This window comes from Taudactylus pleione, unplaced genomic scaffold (genome assembly GCF_031769625.1).
Source record: "Taudactylus pleione unplaced genomic scaffold, aTauple2 ptg000016l, whole genome shotgun sequence".
Classification (NCBI taxonomy): Eukaryota; Metazoa; Chordata; class Amphibia; order Anura; family Myobatrachidae; genus Taudactylus; species Taudactylus pleione.
In genome coordinates, this window is record NW_028284418.1 from 22,534,101 (window position 1) to 22,553,754 (window position 19,654).

General features: G+C 43.8%; 1 protein-coding gene across 2 annotated transcripts in view; it reads left to right on the forward strand.

Moving 5' to 3' along the window:
• Positions 1-19,654, forward strand: part of STXBP4 (syntaxin binding protein 4) — a 275,156-nt gene that overhangs the window by 215,845 nt on the left and 39,657 nt on the right. Inside the window, exon 17 of one of the 2 annotated variants that reach the window (XM_088475035.1) lies at positions 10,199-11,077. The exons of the other annotated variant lie outside the window; for it this stretch is intronic. Within the exon in view, the coding sequence (XP_088331161.1) occupies positions 10,199-10,313 (115 nt within the window). The 3' untranslated portion in view covers positions 10,314-11,077. Of the gene's footprint in view, positions 1-10,198; positions 11,078-19,654 lie in introns of those variants that run through there. 2 annotated transcript variants of the gene reach the window in all.

A 19,654-nucleotide genomic window follows, 5' to 3' on the forward strand; every position in this document is an offset into this window, starting at 1 on the left:
CATTTGTGAGAGTCGCACTGGGGTATAGTACCAGCGGTAATATAATTTGTATGATGATTCCTTAAACTGTATAGAAATGGAGGATTTAGCAATAGCCTGTCTCATGTCGTCCCAAGCTTCCTTGTCTGGTGGAGGGCCAAGGCCCGCCTCCCAAGAAGATTTGTGTGGATTACGTTTTGGAAAAGCAGCATTAATAAGATTACCATAAATTTGGGAAATCATTCCTTTGGACATGGGGTGGAACCTGCAGAGGCGTTCAAAGGGGGTGAGGGTATGTAGAAGTAAATCTTTTGGCATAGATTGTAGAAAGTGTCATATTTGACAGAATACGAAGGGGCAGAGGGGTTGGGTAGGAGCTTTCGACTGTAGTTCTGAGAAGGAAAGCCAAAGCCCACCTGCGCTAAAATCCACAGGAAATTTGAGTGTCAGATTTGTCCACCGTGTCATGCAGGTCGTTTGTAGGCCCGGTGGAAAACAGGGATTGTTCCATATGGGTGTGAGGGGAGATATACGAGTGGTGATGGAGAACTTAACAGAGTATAGATTCCACAGATGTAGTAGAAATTGAAAAGTAGGAGGGAGACTGGTGGAGGGGGGGGGGGGTATCTCTTTTGTAAGCCCCAGTGAGAAGACAGATCCAGGAAATTAATAAGGCTGGCTTCAATGTCAAGCCAAGAAATTGTTCCAGGGGGAGAATAGGAGGAAGCAATTTAAGAGAAGTGGGTAGCCAAGTAATAAAGTTTAAAATCTGGAAGACCCCTACCACCCTTGGAAATAGGCTTTTTAAGAATGGCGGAAGATAACCTGGGGAGTTTACCATTCCAAATAAAGCGGGTAATGCTCTTCTGGATTCTATGGAGGAGAGAGTGGGGAACAGCTATAGGGAGTGTCTGGAATAGATAAAGCCATTTAGGAAGTTTGTTCCAAGAGGTCAGGTCTGCGTGTAGTTTCGTGAAAAGTTGTGGGAAGTTTTCGAGTTATAGCAAGTTATAATGGGAAGTCAGGAAGATCCCAAGGTATTTAAGTTTTTTGTGTTGCCATTTAAAATGATAAAAGGACTTAAGGGATTAAGCGTCCCGAAGGGGGACATGAAGAAGCATGGCCTCCGATTTAGAGTAATTGATTTTGTATCCGGAAAGTGCGCTATAATTATCCAGGAGGTCGTAAAGATTGGGCAAAGAGATTGTAGGTTGAGGAAACGTAAGCAGAATATCATCCACAAAAAGGGCAATTTTAGAGGAGATGTTCCCGACCTGCTCACCCCTGATGCTAGGCTTAAGGCGGACAAGGGAGACTAGAGGCTCAATTATCAGGGTAAAGATTAAGGGGGAGAGGGGACATCCCTGTCTGGTGCCATTGGAAATGGAAAATAAATGAGATGGGATTCCATTAATAGAGACTCTAGCTGAAGGGTCAGAATAGAGAGCCTTGACACCCATCAGGAAATCCCCCGATAACCCAAAGGACCATAGCGTATGAGACATGAAACTCCAGGAGATCCTATCAAATGCTTTTTCAGCATCCAGAAAGAGAACAATTGCTTAGGATCTCCTGGAGTTAATAATATGAATCAGATTCACCGTCCTGAGGGTATTATCCCCTGCCTGACGACCTGCCGCTGGGCTGCAGCACTGAAGGGGCACCTCCATTGCCCACAATATATTCACCCCATTTAGGGCTGTAACTATGTACCCACAGTGTACCATCATGGGCCGCCCAATACCTGGCACCTGAGAAGCCACCATACATTAGTCATGTCAGAACATCAGCTGCCACCTCCGTATATCTATATCCTGTCCCTACTCATTGGTGTTCTTTTGTCAGTGTGACACGTCCGGCACCCCCCTCACCCACAACTCTCTGTCTCACTCTTCCATGACATGCCTATATTCTGTGTGCAAATGCGGGTGTACCTGCGTGTGAAATGCTACATTACAGTGTCAGCGGCTGTGACGGGGGCACCAAATTATAACTTTCCTCCGGGCGTCTGGGATGAACTTACGCCACTGAAACCATGTGCTGAATCAATGAGTAAGAGGGAAATCCAACACAATAGGTATAGAAGTGCAAGAAGCATTCTACTAAGAGACCTAAAATACCCTATTTACCTAAAATACCCTATTATTGCACTGAAAAGTACAAGGAGTGCAGTTCTCGTATGCCTGTCTGATTTGAAACAAGTAGGCCTATGGGGTTGAGTACGGGGCGTTGGCGGTCAGAATCCCGGCACCGGCATCTCAACAGGCTAACCCTAACCCTCCCCGCAGTCGAACCCTTCCCTCCCCTTTCCCCCGCAGCCTAACCCTAACCTTCCCCCTAACCCCAATGCTTACCGAGGGGATGCTGGTGCCGGTGATTCTGACTGGTGTCGGGATTCCAGTGTCAGCATTCTGAGTGCCGGCATCCAGACAGCCGGGATGAAAACTACATCCCAGCCTAATTCACTGGAAGTCAGTAGAACTCTTTATTTCTGTTTCAAGCAGGTGGGCAGCGCATTTCTTTGCAAACTAAATCTGGCATCTCCCAGAAACTTCAGTGCTTAGACTGTGCTCGTCTCCGTTCCTTCTGCAGGAACCCTCATTTATTACATCATCATGGTTCTTGCTGAACCTAAACAAGGCCGATTGGCACATTGCACTTTGCACAGTGATCTTTTAAGGTTGATATGCCTATGACTAAGAAGAGATCATGCAGGATTTCTTTCTGTATTTGAGCCAGACCTCCCAATTTGTCATTTGTTTTCATTGATTTGTGGCTATGAGCATCAAACCTGTGGCTGCGTGTTTATGCATTTGTGGCAATGGTAGTGTTCCCGCTAGGTGCCGTCCCCGCCCATCGGCTGCAGTGTCCTCGGGTGGGAAAAATAGCGGTGCAGCGATGATAGATGCCGTGCACATGGCATCTATTCACAGAGAGGGGAGAGATTGGGGGCAGCATGGAATGTCTATAAGTGCCAAGCATGCCTCCAAGAGTGATGAAAAGGGGGAGTGTCTTAATGACACTCCCCTTTTTTGTTGTGAGCACACCCACTTTTCGGGGGCGCTAGAGTGCCCTTTCTTGGTCCGGCGCCCCACACTACAATGGTGAAGGGATTGTTAACTGAATTTTTTTAAATGTGTTTTACCAATGGTAAAAAGCGCATTCTCCTGATTGCCCTCAGGATGCTGCGAGCGCCAGCGGCACTTGTTCCCGATCAGTGCAACATTTGAATTACTCAGTCGGGCACCTATTCCTGAGCAGCGCACAAAAATCTATTGAATCTCCCCCATGGAAGAGAAGAGCTATATTAATATAATGCTGTATGCACAATCCCTAAGCTGTGTAGTACCTTTGGGGTTGATTCTGAGGTGGACAGTAATGTTAGAAACAACTGCGGCTTCTTCTGCATCGTGACTGTGTCTTTATGGTAATGCCGCTGCCGATGGAATTCATACAGAGACAGCCACCAGCTGCAGTTCATAACCGCCGGTTTGCATAATAAGTCACACCATCGGATGCATGTCAGTCGCACCATTGGATAATAGAGAAGCCCTATGGTTGCTCAGAATATTTGTCGGGACATGAGTGCCAGGGCAACTTTAAAAAAAAAAAAAAAAAGACGCAGACACTGGCCACGGTACATCCACATCTAGCTAGCCACCCCCCTGTTACCACCCAGTAATTGCCACTGAAATTGTCTGTATCTGTGTTAATATTCATTCTGCGTCCCCCGGCAGTAACCATCGGGATGCCTGGGCAGTGAGACTCGGACACATGCGCAGACTGAATACACTGCTCTGCCATAAAGAGTTAAAGAATACGTAATATACATTTAATTCCAATTAATGTTGAAATGGTCGAGATGGCACCATTTCTCCTTCTCCGTAAATAAATCTGCTACGTGTAAACTGTGAAACGCGCACAGCTAAGCAATATGCATGAAATGTACAGGAGGTGAATTAACAAGATCAATAAATATGCAGCTTTTTCCTCAGGCATTGCTTACATAACATGTTCCTATGGTTAGATAAGACTGTGATTCCTGGAATTCCACTGTCAGAATAATTCAGTTGCAATGTGTAGCTGATGTGGATGTGATCAGGTAGGGAATGAAGGGGGAGAGAAACGTTTCTGATGTGGATGCTGGTGGTGACATGATATTGTGCAAAATACACACCCAGGGCTGCCATCAGAAATTGTGGGGCCCGGGACTGACAAAATAGCCAAAGGGCCCCCCACCCCACCTAAAAAAAATGATCAAGTCTGCCATCACGTCAAGGTAGCCTCTTTAGGCAAATAACAAAGTCTATATTCGTGGCATAAGCAACAGACAGATCAGTAATCCTACCACCTCTGTAGAAGTAGAAGCATCACTACCAATGTCCACATAAAAGATATAGATCACCAGACATGCGTCACTGTCATGTACAGTCAGAATTAAATCTATCTGCTATCTCTGTCTGTTATTCTGCAGTATGCACAGCTATCTATAATTCTGCCCTTGACTAATATACATGGCTCTCTCCCATTCTCTTCCTCTCTGCACCTAGCTCCTCTCTTTTTCCCCTTTCTGCACCTGTCCCTATAATATGCACATCTATCTTCTTTGCTCCTTTCTCTAATGTACCCAGCTTTCTCTCACTGTGCTCCTGCTTATATAAGTAATACAGCCAGCTCAACTCTCCTCTCTCTCCCCTTCTGCCTCTCGTCCTCAGTCTCCATCTCCAGGCAGTCCCACTCCTCATATCCACATGGCATGCTGCTGCAGGCCTGCAAAACATTACCTACCAGTCCTTCTTCTCCTGTTCTGGCTGGCGCTGCTCCGAGTCCTCACATGCCGCGGCTCCTCTGTCTCTTTTCCAGTGGCATTTTATTGAGCAGCCAAGCGGGCGTGCAGCAAGAACGGGCACCATTGTCCCCTGTCATTGACTTTTATTGCGCAGGCTACTGGGGTAGTTGCGCGCAGCGCACCGGTTGGAGCGACACCCCTTTCACATTTAATTCAAAGGAGGATGGAGTGGGTGGAAGGAGCAGGTGGGCTCCATTCCTTTCTGCTGATTATCTGGGCGCGGGACTCCAGTCCCAGCAGACCCTCTCCTGATGGCGGCCCTGTACACATCACACTGATCTGAGGGCCTGATTTAGAGGTGTATGCAATGCCGATATTAACCCGATTATAGCCTGACTGCGCATGGGTCCCAGCCAAACTGCGCACGTGCCAAGGTACCTTAGGAATTGCGCTCACAATGAGGATGTCTTCGCAAACTGATTAACAGTCAAGGACCATTTGGGGGCAGTTACGAGGAGTAGGCCCAAAAACGCAGGTGTATTGCGACTGTTTTCAGGGAGTTTCTTTGCAATTCCATGCACAGCAGAAAACATGGTGCCAGTGTCTCCGCTCCCATGGCCATTATGCGCGACCATAGGACTACGCAGATTACTCTAGATTATCGAAGGATCTGCGACCACGGTTGCGTGGTTGTACGCACTTGCTTGGATCTGTAATGCCGCCGGTGGGTGTCTCAATACTTTTCCAGGTGGCTACAGCAATAGCATATTCTCGTACAGGAGCTGCGTACGGGATTGCGGATGCAAATGCATTAGCGCATATCTGAGTCAGGTCCTGAAAACTCATTTAGTGTTTCCTATATGCAAACCTGCACAAAATAGTTCCTTATTGTAGTTCACTTTGTGATGTGCACTCTTTACTTACCGTAATGTAATCCATTATAATATATAAGATAGAGTTGAAATTAATGTTTTAGTTTAACTTAGGTTTTGCTGTACAGAGAAGGAATGACAACGGTGCACAGGTCATTATTAAAGAGAGAAATTGTTTACTTCGCTTTGATTAAAGGTTATCAAACATGTGTTTAGAGCCAGTCAAAATCCCAAGAGCTCTTACTAGCAGTATACAAGGTTACGTGTATAAGTCCTCTTGAGGTTTTAAATAACTTCCGTTTATACCAGCAATTAATACTGTTATTGAGACCACACACCTGACTGTATTATGCTAATTAATGTGATAATTACACATAATGGCATATGGCAGTTGAACGATATAGTAAAAGTTAGAAACCTCAATTCTTAGGTCGAGTTGAATGTATGGCTGCTTGTGGATCATATCTTACATGTATGTAAAAGGTCCTGTTGATTCACCAGGTGCAGCTAGACCATCAAGTACCATGATCACGTCCGATCACGTGGTCGCGGGCTGTCTATCGTCTCGGCCGGCAGCTCTACCCTCCTGGTGATGGGGAGGCTAGGTCCACTACAGAGGCAGTGAGAGTGTGTGCCAAGTTACACACTCTGGGATGTCACAGAGGTTTCTATACGCTTCTGGGATCAAGTGAAATAACGCAAGATCTCAGGGAAACTGATGGTAGTTAGTTTAGTGTGAAGTATTTACAATGGTAAGCAATGTGAGTCATGGAATGTATGGATCGAAGGAGTAGGGGGTAATTGACAGTGTTAAAGGTGGCAGACAGATCAAGGAGGATAAGAAGAGCAAAACAATCATTAAATTTGGCAGTGAGAAGGACCTTGGTGACCATGGTGAGTGTAGTTTTAGTGGAGTGGAGGGAACAAAACACATATTGAAGAGGGTCGAGAAGAGAGAGGGCAGACAGGAAGGTGGTGAGGTAGAGATAGCTTGGAGGACAGAGATAGAGCGGTAGTTTGAGAGAGAGTCAGGGTTGAGAGAGCATTTCTTAAGGATGGGTGAGACAAAAGCATGTTTGCAGAAGGAGGGGACCAAACCATTAGAGAGGGACAGGTTGAAGGTAGGAGAAAGCGAGTTGAGAAGGAGGAGATAATTATAAGATGAAGGTGGGGGAGAAGGCGGAGAGGGTGGGCTGACCAGAGTGGGAGAAAAGTGGTATTAAAGGATTCGGATGAAAGGAGGAGAGGGTGTTACATTTGGCTTCCATTTTAGTAGTGAAGTGTGTTGCAATATGAAGGCCAGAGAGGGAGGAAGGGATGGGAGGAGCGGGAGGGCAGAAGGAGAAGAAAATAGTACATTTCCGGGCGTGAATTAATGAAGGAGAAGTAGAGAAGAGATTTACAATATGTCTGTTTAGCATGAGATAGGGCGGAGCTGTAGGAAGAAAGTTTGCATTTGAAGTGAAGGTAGTCAGTGTGAGTGTGTGACTTCCTTCAGTATTGTACAGATATGTGAGTACATTTTTGGAGGTGCAGTATCAAGTGAGTTTAAAAAGCCGGGGCTGGAGTGCAGAGCGACTGAGTGTCAGAGTAACAATCGACATTGTCTGAATGTCCACAGCAAGAATGTCAACACCCGATGTTAGGGTTAGATTACTGTAAGTGTATGTGAAATCACATTGTCGACATCCCAACTGTTGACATTTACATTGTTGTTGACATACTGGCAATGTCTTCATTATGTCAGTGTCAACAATGTGAATGTTGATATTTGACATGAACATGTCAACATTTAGACCATGTCGACATTCTGAATGTCAACTTAATATCCAGCACCCTTAAGCTATTGTTCAGTAGTATCAAAAAAGTAACAAAGCTCCTTAACCCAATTCTAAGGGGTAAATTTACTAAGAATCGAGTCTGGGAGAGTTTGTTTTTTTGTTCAACTCGATTAGCTTCACCTAAACTCTGGTGATTTGAATCTCCTGAGACTTGCAAATTTACAAAGAAGGGAGTTTAGCTGAGAGTGAGATGGCCGATGGTGTAGTTCCACAAGTGCCAAAGGGCAGGCATGCTGGCGTCTGTAGTCCCACTGTAAAATACAATAGTTTACTTAAATTTCCCCTCTTTATTACCCCTGTACCCAACACTCCAGGGGTGCGGGGAAGAACCCCGGGCTACAGACTAAGCCTGGGGTTAAGGGAAAGGGGGGACCCCTTTTTTGGGGGGTACCTACCTCCCCTGAGATCCCCAGCTCGGCCTGACCGGCTTGGGACGATAATGCTTTGGCCCCAGAGCCCTGGTGAAAGGGTCTCCGGGCTGTGGCATTACAGCCCGGCCGTTTTGGGTCTGGTGCTGGATTTAAATATAGGGGGGACCCTACGCAATTTTTTTCCCCCTATATTTAAAACCAGGACTGGCCCTGCAGCCTGGTGTTGGTTTCTAAATTATGGTGGAACCCTACACATTTTGTTCCCCATAATTTTAGAAACCAGGACAGGCTGGTAAGCCTGGGGCTGGTTATGCTTTTTTTTTTTGGGGGGGGGACCCTATGTCATTTGTTTTCAGATATTTAAATTTATTTTCTGTATTTACAGGCAGAAACATACATGGATCACAGCGATCTGTGTATGTTTCTGACAAACTCTCAGATCACAGGCAGGTGTATTTTTTTCACATGTTTTTACAGGAGAGTTTTCCCATCTCCTGAGAGTTTCGAAAGTCTCTGCTTGGTAAATTCCAGAATCCTATCTTCACCAGTGAAAAGATTTTCAAGTTTGGCCAATGGTGAATTGAAGAGAGTTTGCTAACTCCCCAGTATTTTCCCGTAGCAGAGGAGATCTCTCTCCTGAGTTTGACGTTAGTAAATTTGAGAGTGGGAAAAAATGCCCAGACTCTCCAGAGTTCGCAAACTCTCAGCTTAGTAAATTTACCCCTAAGAGTAGTTTACTGTATAAGGCCTCAAAAAGTGTCCAGTAGCACAAATGCCATTTTGTGACTTCAGTCACCTTTTTTTTGCAGCATTTGTTTATAATATTAAGTGTACGGGTTAGCAACTGAAAACATAGTTGTCTACACATACATACATATGTGTCCTCATACACTTATTGCCGCAGTGACGCCAAACAGCCCTTCTCGGCGCACCAGGTCCCGTGCAACTCTGCTTTCACCCAGCATCTTTCTTGCTAGAATGTGCGTCTTACTCGCAGTACCATGCGACAAAACCGCTTACCGAGACGGCACTGATTCATTTGAATGTGACACTTGTACATCTGAGTGCGAATGAGTCTGAATCTGTAAATGGAGTGCTACAATGCAGGGGCCGCTGCTTTTTTTCATGCTAAGTTACGTTGTGCTTCATCTGCAACTTTGTATATATTTGAAATGAATTCCTATGTGGTTAAAGTCGTAGGCCTGCGTCACTGGTACAGATTGAGTGGTGTTTGCACCTTTGGTGCAAATAAGATGCAAATTTAAAGAAATAAATGCTACGCTACTCTCCCAGAAACACATAGGTGCCACAAGGTACCATATATTTAAGCCCCACCCATCCACGTAAACCACTAGTGGCAGAGGTGTAATGATGGCATTGCTTCTGGCCCTGTTATTCGGGGTGTGCGGATATTAGACTCACATCATGAAGCCCCTGAGGCACAAGTAAGATAGTGGTAAGTAAACAGATTGTTTCTTGCAAACTGTAAAAAATTACTTTTGTGGGGTAATCCAGTGCAGAAAGATGTGCTGCATCTCTGCGATGCCTGGCTGTGCATGTATCAGCCAATTGTAGTAGACCCAGCATCACAGATGTTTTTGCTCCCCTATATAGGGTGCAACGCAAAATTTGCTTTGTCGATGGGCACGATTTGCCGTTACAGAATGGCAAATCGCATCCACTGATGAGAATTTAATGTGATTCGCCGTTCCGGAATGGCAAATTGCACCCACCGACGAGAATTGAATGTCATTTGGGGTTCTGGAATGGCAAATCGCACCCACCGACTGTAATTGAATACCCCCCCCTTGTGTAACAAAAGAGCAGTTATATACACAATTCTACTAATGTTATAAAACAATCAAAAGTACAATTGTAACACATGAACAGTCTCAATGTCACCTTACTCTTATGACGTCTTTCATACATGAATGAGTTTCCAGTAAGCAGTATTTTGTGAGGGAAAAGAAATGGACAATTGTATATAATACATTGAGTGGTCCAAAATGATTAGCAGTAGTGCTAAGTGACACTTTCATGCTTGCCAAAATTTGTTTTCTCATCTCATACAAGTCAAACAAAACAAAAGCCAAAGCTGCTTTGTACCGGTGTCAGCAAAAAACAACTCTGTAGGCACATATGTGCAAATCTGACCATAGAGAAACTATGAGGTGTGTTTATTATAAGTTTATAATTCAGTATGTTCAGTTGCAATAAGCAAAACAAAATCTATGTACACATTATGTACATGTAAAATAAAATGCATCATTATTTACAGTTCATTATAACACCATAGAAGCCAATTGTTTATTTCCCCAAGTAACCTAATTTCATTCTTTCCTGCAGTCATGTTACAGAAACCACCTCATGGACTCATCCCATAACCAGGGCTCTCAGTTTCTCCTGCCAAGAGGATAGTGGAGAGGACAACCCTAGAGATCTACCAGAGTTGAAATTGTAATAATCTTCACTTTACCTTAAACTCTTATCTGACCGCAAACCATGGCTGGATTACTACTCTGTATGCTGTGCCTATCTATTGGTGCTCAGAAGGAGGGGTGCCTCCATCACAGTACGGCTTTTGTTGATAATCACGGGCAGTGTTAGTTCCGTAATATCACTTTTGTTTGTAAAAACCCTGACAATTGTTCCACAGCCAAACACATGTGATCCCATCTCATAATCCCTTTAAACTTTTGTGGGGACAAGTCTTTCCTGCTTGTCAACAAAGGAATGTAAATCCAAGCCTGTTCTGAATGTACCGTTTTGTGTTAGCATTCCAGTGATTCTGAACGTTTAAACCCATGAATTATTAAACATGTATTGTACTATTAGTCTTTTTATGATGTTTTAGTCAGGGAAATACTTTTAAATAATGAATTCTGCAATAACAGTAGAAGTGTGAAAAAAGGGCTTTAGATTACCTTGTGTATCTTGGTACTGTAGTGTTGGGATTTGCAATTGTGTAGCAGCACACAGCCATAGTACATCTTTTCTGAGGACCTGTGGAGTGCATTTGGTAATTTGTGGCATCTCCAGTACCCTACTTGTTGCTTGCAATATATTTTTATATTTTACTTAAGATTACTGATCTGTAACAAAAAGCTAGTCAATGTGGGATGTTGAACTACACATACCAGCTTGTTCTGCCAGCCATATATCATCTACCTCTAGTATAAAATGAGTATTGATGAAATCTGTTATTAAACCGCATATATATATATATATATATATATATATATATATATGTACAGTGTATGTGTGTGTGTATATATATATATATATATATATATATATATATTATATATATATATATATACTTTAGTTTTGAGAAAGCACCCTAACTTGTGTTCTGTTTATGTGGTTGATGGGTTTTTGTTATTCAAATTACATATATATATAGTTCCTGCTGTATGTAGTGTAATGAACAGTGAAACTGTAGAAAGAATGTACATTTTACAAGTAAAATATGGCTAGCTACAAGGAGTTACTCAGTCCTGGATGCTTTGGCCAAGCCTAGGGGCATAGTTTACGCTTACTGTGCCATCTGGAAGATTACAATTACTGTAAATAGACATCAGTCCATTAATAATTCCCCTGGCATCCATGTAAACTTTTGGGGTTTGTATCTTTATTGCACATGATTTAGAAAAAATTTTCTATGAAAATATTTATGTATGTCACTTGTCACACAGCATTTAGATGACGCCACTATGACAATTAGAGCCCTAAGAGTAGGATCTCACTTAGAGCATTTTTAAACTAAAAGTAGTACCTATAGTACAGTATAGTGACTGAATGTGTAGGTCGATTTATTATAGTGAGAATTGAAACAGTTTTGATTGACTGAAGTTTTTGGGTCCAACACAGGATGCCGTTAAGATGCTGGCAGTTGGGATGCCGGCGCTGGAATCCTGACCCACGGCCAGAATACCGGCATCGGAATCTCGACATCACTTGAGATGCCGATGCCAGAATCCTGACAGCCAGCATCCCGACAGCCAGCAACCTAAACGCAAGTATAGCAGGGCAGGTTAGGTGTAGGCCGCGGATGGGGGAAGGGGTGGGCAGGGTTAGGTTTAAGCACCACCGGGGGAGTTACGGTTAGGCTGCAGATGGGGGGTGGGGAATTAAGGTTATGGCTGCGGGCAGGGGGAGGGTTAGGTTTAGGAACCAAGGGGAGAGGGTTAGGTTTAGGCGTTAACAAGGAGGGTTAGGCTGCAGGATGGGAGAGTTAGGGTTAGGATGCAGGAAGGGATGGTTAGGGGGTGAAGGGGGGAGAGTTAGGATACTTACAAAGCCACTGTAGGGATTCTGAGCATCAGGATGCCGCTGTCTGTCTTCTGACCACCGACATCCAGACTGCCAGTCTTCCGTATGTATTCCCAACACACATATAGGGGAATATTTACTATGCTGCAAATTTTAAAGTGGCAATAGGAGTTAATGCTAACTGGCAGCTTTAGAAAACTGTGGCATAGTAAATATAACTTATAGTAATCATATTTTAACTTATGTTTGTTTTATTTTAATTTAGAGTAAGAGGTCCAGAATTATTTTTCCATGTTTTTTTATATGCTGTTAGTAGTTGCTAAGTTTTACATAAAAAATATATAAATATAATCTAAAAAAAAAGTCTTTATTCATTGTATGTTTTGTTTTATCTTAAAAATAATAATAAAATAAATTGTACTATAATGGTTGCTGTGGGTTTTCTTTGTCTGAATGTGTGTGAATTACATTTGTGAAATGCGCAAATACAAAAAATATTGGCCTTTTGTATATTTACAGTATGTGTATTTTGTTTTTAGCATTTTTGATCTACCGTCGCCTATCTTAATCCAGAAGGACGCAAGCCCAAACAAAGTAAGTCCGGGGTGCCCTTAGCTGTTAGCCACGGAAGGGGGAGGGGAGTGTTAGGTTTAGGTAGCGTAGCGGGGTTAGGGTTAGGTTTGGGTGGGAAGGTTAGGGTTAGGCACCTTTAGGGGGAGGGTTAGTGTTAGGCACAAAGGGGAGAGAATTAGTTTTAGGGTTAGGGTTGGGCTACAAGAAGGGTGGGTTAGGGGGAAGGGTAAGTATCGGTGCCCAGTGGTCAGCATGAAGAGAGGTACAGTAAGTAATAGATAGGCAAGTACTGCACAGGGGAGTAGGGCCTGTTGTATACTGGGAAGGGGCACAGCATAAGGGGCGTTACTGGGGGCACTGCATAATGGACATTACTGAGGGCACTGCGTAAGGGGCTCTAATACAGGGGGCATTGCATAAGGGGCACTGCGTAAGGGGCACTCCTGAATGGACACTACTGGGGGCATTGCATAAGGGGATCTTATAAAAAGGGTATTGCATAAGGGGCTCTAATACAGTGGGGAATGCATAAGGGGCAATGCATAATGGACACTACTGGGGGCAGGGTGTGCGGGGAACATGGGCCCCTGGGTCCAGGGGGGGCCCTGCACCACACACCCTGCACCCATAATATTACTTACCTCTCTGGTGTCCCACGTCGGTGCTGGCGTCCGGCTCTGCAAAACGTCTGGAAAATGGCCATGGTGCCCTTTTTTCCTGTCATATGCGCAGTACAGGGAAAATGGATGTCGCGGGCATTTTCCCAGTGATCTGTGCATACACTATAGACTCTGGGCACACTCTAGTTTATAACTCTGGCACTGGCCGCGCACATCTCAGTGCGCTGCCGGGCGGAGAGGAGGGGGCCCCCTCCACTCTAGAAACGCCCCTGACTGGGGGCACTGCATAATGGACACTACTGGGGGCATTGCATAATGGGCACAACTACAGTGGCATTGCATAAGGGGCTCTAATACAGGGGGCATTGCATAAGGGGCACTACTACAGGGGGCACTGCTTACCCTTTTAAAATTGCATATAAGACTTTTCTTGTGGCCCACACTCTTAGACCTTGAATATTCGGCCCGGTTGGTATTTTGAGTTTGACATGCCTATTTAGACTATAGGTGTATCGCAGTATAACACCGTAATCATTTACTGGTCTATGTGATTGCTGACCATCATTATGGTATATAAATCGGAAGACAGTGGTGGGAGGCCACAAGCCTAATGAAGTCCTTCAGATGAAATGCCTCCCATGTTGTGTCTGTGATCCTTGGAATATCCCTGGATCTCTGGTACCATATACTGTACATCCGGTCTCCCTCTCGGAATTGTACTCTAGCAGGTACTGAAGGTATAAGATAAGCAACATGTTTTTAAAATCTCTTTTAAGCATCTCTTTTATGGATTAAATAACTGTGTATTATTTGGAAATGCTTTAGGTGTATGCACCTTGTTTCTTAATTTTAAAGAAGTACAAGCTGGAGAGAAATCCATATACATCCAATTATACAACAATTGCAGCATAAAGAACATCATATAAACCTATAATTGTTTAAAAAGTATGGTTAATACAGTATAAAAGAATAATATGCTATGGGCGCCCAGGTTTCTTTTTGTTTTTAGATTTTATGGTTGATGTTTTCTGCTTGTTGGGACCGGAAAAGGAGCTGCTGCCATTATAGTATAGTATAGTATTATAGAATAATAATTGTTGATCTACTTATACTATTATAACTTTTGTTGTTGTTTAGATCAGGGCCATATCTATAATGCAGGGGTGGGGAACCTTTTTTCTCCCGAGGGACATTTTGATATATATAACATTATGCACGGGCCCGGTGCAGGCCACGCCCCCTCCGTGTAATGTCACACGGGGACGGGGCCACAAATCGCCAGTGATTACAGCAATGCCTGGAGCATCCTGAGGATGCTCCGGGGAGCTGTAAGGGCAGCAGTGTGACTGTCTGAAGTGTCCTAAGGATGCTCCAGGCGGCACTGCTGCATAAATTCTGGCCGCATTCTAGGCACACTGCTAGCCAGATGAGGCTAGCAGAAAAAAGCTCAGAGGGCCAGACCAAATGATTCCAGGTGCCTTATATGGCCCCCTGGCCTGAGGTTCCCCATCCCTGCTATAATGGGTGCAGAGTTTGCGGTGCACATGGGCTCTTGTGTCCAGGGGGGCCCGCACCGCAGACCCTGCAGCCATATTATGTAATACTTACCTCTCCAAGGTTCCAAGTCGGGTGTCTCAGCCCTGCACAAAATGCCAGAAAATGGCCGCCGCGACCATTTTTCCAGTGTTTTGCGAATGCACAGTGAGGAAATCAATTGCGGCCACACCATTTTTCTTTGCGACCTGCGCGTGCGCAGTAGACTCTGGACCCCGACTAGTGCTCAGAGTCCTCTGCGGTCGCCGGTCAGCCGTGTCAGTCTGCTGCCGGCCGCCGGGAAGAGAGGATGGGGCCCCAGACGGGGAATGCACACGGGCCCCCTCCTCTCTTAATATGCCCCTGGTTTATATACTTAGCTTAGTTGATTAACACAAGACAAACATTCATTTTAGCTAACCCCAATACTGAAAGGAAATTATTATCTGGTACTTGGTACACAGAAACCCAGTGCAAGATTCAAACGCCATGGAGCCCCAATACATAGATCCTGACAAATCAAATAGATCAACCACCAATCTGAAAAAATTTCTTTCAGTGTATGGACATGAAAGATATTCTGCTAAATGCTCAAAAACAGCAAAGAACGTTCTTGATCATTTGATTTGATTTTAAAGCATGTTTGAGCTGTCAGATTGTTGGTTAGAAAATCTCCTTTTGCATTACAGTGTACTGTAAAATCGTGAAGATGAAGTTCTCACTATATGAAGTCCCTTCAATATTTTTTGTATCTCTCAGACCATTTCTTGTTTGTCTTGTTAAAAATAAAGATAAACAGCGCACCAGTGGCCTCGAGGCCTGTAAACATTATTCAATTACTAAAGCGGATGAATTTACAAGGATTATATTTATTAAAAAGCAATATGTAAGATTAAATAGCTATAAAACAATTACTTAGCAGCATACATTTGTGAGGCCTAAAGATAGAAACGTCAGCGGATAAACACTAAAGAAATATGTCCCTTGTCCTCCAATTGTTCAGTTGATTGATCATATAAATGGGTCTGAAAACAGGTGTGTGGCCCTATGAATTTTCAAAAATAATCCAGCATAGGGTAATTTATAACGAGTTCTGTGAAGATAGTGTTTGGGTCCTGATTAAACTATGAGCATCAAAGCACAGTGGATTGCTCCCCTTTGGAAAAGGGCACATCTGCTGGTAGTTCCAGGTAAGGATGTAGGTCTGGTTGAAGATACCACAGAAGACTTTAATGCAAGTGCTGCTTACAAGATAGATCCACTGAAGTGTTTTTGCTACTCCTACTGGCAGCTTTCTCAAAGGTATATCCATTAGTCCCAAAATAAATGCTATATATACTAATTGAAATAATAATAATAATATTATTTATATAGCACTTTTCTCCTAAAGGACTCAAAGTACTTTACATTTGCCTTTACAGCACAAAATATAAAACAAGCTTAACAAGGGACATTAGTGAAATGATTGGGTGAATAGATAAGTCTTGAGTCTATTTTTGAAGGATTCTAGAGTGGAGGCTTCTCGAACTGTGCGGGGCTGTAAATATGGCTGCTAATGTGATCAGCGGAGATAGAGCCAACCGATCACTGGCTTGTTACTTAGCAACAATCTCTCTTTTCTTATTGGCTGGTGATCAACACCCTGTTCAGTCACATGATGCAAACTAACTTGTTTGCCTTGTCTGGGAAAAAATCAGTGTTATACTAGGTACACACTTCCAGGGCCGTAACTAGGGATGTGCGAATGGTACCGATGACTGCCTCGAACGGCATCCTGCACCCAGTTGAGCTGCTTCAGTAGGCACTCCGGGTATGCAGCCTGTAGAGCCCCCCAGAGCATCCTTGCTACAGGCAGTGCTCTTGATCCTGGTGCTGGTGGCCCCTACGCCTCATCTGTCCAACTGCTCAATTACTGTATATATCAGTGTAAAAACTAGTGTACATAGGATAATACATGATTTGCTGCTATCTAAATCGGTTCATTGTTTGAAAATGTCATAATGTAATGCATGCACCCCTGATCAGGTGAGCCTGTCCAAATGACCGTCTACCCTTGGTGCTGCCTAAACAATTCTTAGGTCGAATGGTAGGAAGTTGGCTCTTCAGACCGATTAGTGCATAGTGCGCACCCAGCTAGATCTCTAAGGTCAAAGTAAATTATTTTTGGTAAGAGTGAAAGTTTAAAGTGCAAAAGACTCTTGCTAATGCTTTTCTAGTTTACTACTGTCAAATAAACCAAATTCTCAGCATAAGCACAAAAGTGTGTGAATGAAAACAAGGTCTTTAGCAAGAAATTGTGAGAAAATAAAATGTATCTTTTTGTTGTCATCTCAGCAAACGCACATTTTCAGTTTCGAGAAATGTGTTTATTTTCACACCAAGATGGCAGGTACATGTTGTAGGTTTCTCTGCTATAGTGGTTGACCAATGAATACAAACAACAGCCTGGAACTCACAAATGACTTAGTGAATTAAGACACATCCGCCAAGCAAGGTTGGTTTTTAAGATAAAAGCTGCTGATCAGAATATCACACATTACAAGAAGTGACAACAAATGTTTAACACCTTCCAGCTTCATCAGGTACCCATTCGTTAAAGCAGCTTAATGTAGTTATTAGTTAAATCATTTTTGCAGACTTGATTTACTGTAGGATGTGTTGTGTTCTGCTGAATGGCATTGATGGCATTTACTAGTGTGCTTCTAATCATACAGTACCTTCCTGTTGTCTAGATTTAGTTGAGACAGTTCCAGACAGTGTGGATTGTCCCGCTGGTTAAGACTTTACCTACTACTGTATAAATCACTAAATGTTTTAATTCTTCCGTTTCATCTCACATGACTTCTATCCATGATAATATTTGTTTCAGTTAAGAGATTTAGGAGCTGATTCAGACACGCTCGCTGTGATACGATCGCTCTTAGCTGGCCGATATTTGCAATCATGCTTATGCGCGAACCAGTACGAAAGATCGGGATGCATTCGCTCGCTGCGCATAGACTGCCCAGCAGAGTGAGTGACAGGAAAAGCCGTTTGTGGGCGAACGCAGGCGTGCCTGAGTGTCTCAACGCCGTTTCAGAGGCGTGCATAGTTAAAAGGCAGCATCATAGGACACGTCACTTGGTTGTATTTCACACTGAAGTGATCGCAATGCTTATGGCAGGGTATAGTCAACCTCAAGCGCTGCAATCGCCCTGGGGGAGATTAGGGCTAAGCACCCCCCCAGGAGACTTAGGTTTAGGCCATGCGGCCGGCGGTAAATCATACCGAACCCCTTTGTACTAACCATTGAAGGGATATACAGTAGATGGAGATAAAGTACCAACCAATCAATTTCTAACTGTAATTTTTCAAACACAGCCTGTAAAGTGACAGAAAGTGACCAGAAACTGGGCTTATTGGTAAACAGCAGTAACAGGATATGCAGAGGTAGTGCAGGGGTTAACAGCTTTACTTCAGTAATCCAGTAGTGGTACAGTATCAAACAGGAGATAATAGCAGGTATCTGGGTGTCTCACCTGAGGAGCTAATGACTGTACTGTCATACTCTAACACAGTAAGGAAAATGGCTGTAGTCTGCACATTAGGTCGGAGGATGCATCTCCGTCCAGACTCTGGGTTCTAGTGCCCAGCAGGTATGCACAGAGAGCGCACTGATCTCGAATCAATTACATTTGGCCCCAAGTATCCAATCATTTGTTTTTTTTTATCCAATATGGAAGTAAACTTACTCTGGGACAGACTGCTAAGTTATCTGAGGGTGATGGTGGAGGAGTTGTCTCCCAGACCAAGGTATCACTTTAGATTTATCACAATTGAGGGTTGAGAGGTATCTGGCTGTTTGAGTATAGTGGCCGATGTGGAGGTCTTTTTGAGTGTATTGAAGGCCTGAATGGTTCTGGTGGCCATTGTCTATGGTTACTCCCTTTCCAAGTGATGAACATTGTCAGGCTACCACACCAAGGGGTAGTGCTTAATGAACTGCCGGTAGTAGTTTGAAAACAGCAGAAATCATTATGTGGCTCTGAGGCCACTCTGGCGTTTTGGCCAGATCCATCTCCAGGCCTGTGTCCAAAATGATGAACCCAAAGAAAGGTAGCAAGGTCTGCTAGTACTGACACTTGTCCAATTTGCTATATAATTGGTTGGCTCATAGTGGTTTAAGTATCTCTTTTACTTGTTGACGGTCGGTCACAAGGCAAGAAGAAAAGATTAACATATTGTCTGAGTAGGCATATGAGTGCAGGAGATCTAAGAATATCGCATTTCATGAATCCCTGTTAGATCGCCAGGGCATTGCAGAGTCCGGAGGGCATAATCAAGTATTCAAAGTGCATGTCCCTTGTGTTAAAAGTGGTTTTCCAGTTTCTCCTTGTCAAATCCAGATAAGGTTGTACAGGTAGGCCCCCCACAGGTGGTCACATAGTTTGGAAATGAGTGGGTACATGATTGAGACCACTGTAGTTGATGCAAGGAGTGTTCCATCCTTTTTGGCTACAAATAATAACCCAGCTCCAGGGGGTGATTGGGTCTTTTGAATAAATCCCTCCTCTAGGTTTTCCAGGATGTAGTCTGACATCATCTGGTTCTCTGGCAAAGAGAGTGGGAAAACCCTCCCCTGAGGTTTGGACTTTCCTGGAACCAGGTCGATCCCACAGTCACTCTCCCAGTGGGGAGGCATCTGCTCTTTTTGCCATTTACCAAAGATGTCAAATAATTCAAAGTAGTGGGGGATAGGGTCATGGTGACCTCAGAGCAAGAGCAGCATGGCTTCATGGGATTACTCTTGACCACTTTATACTGT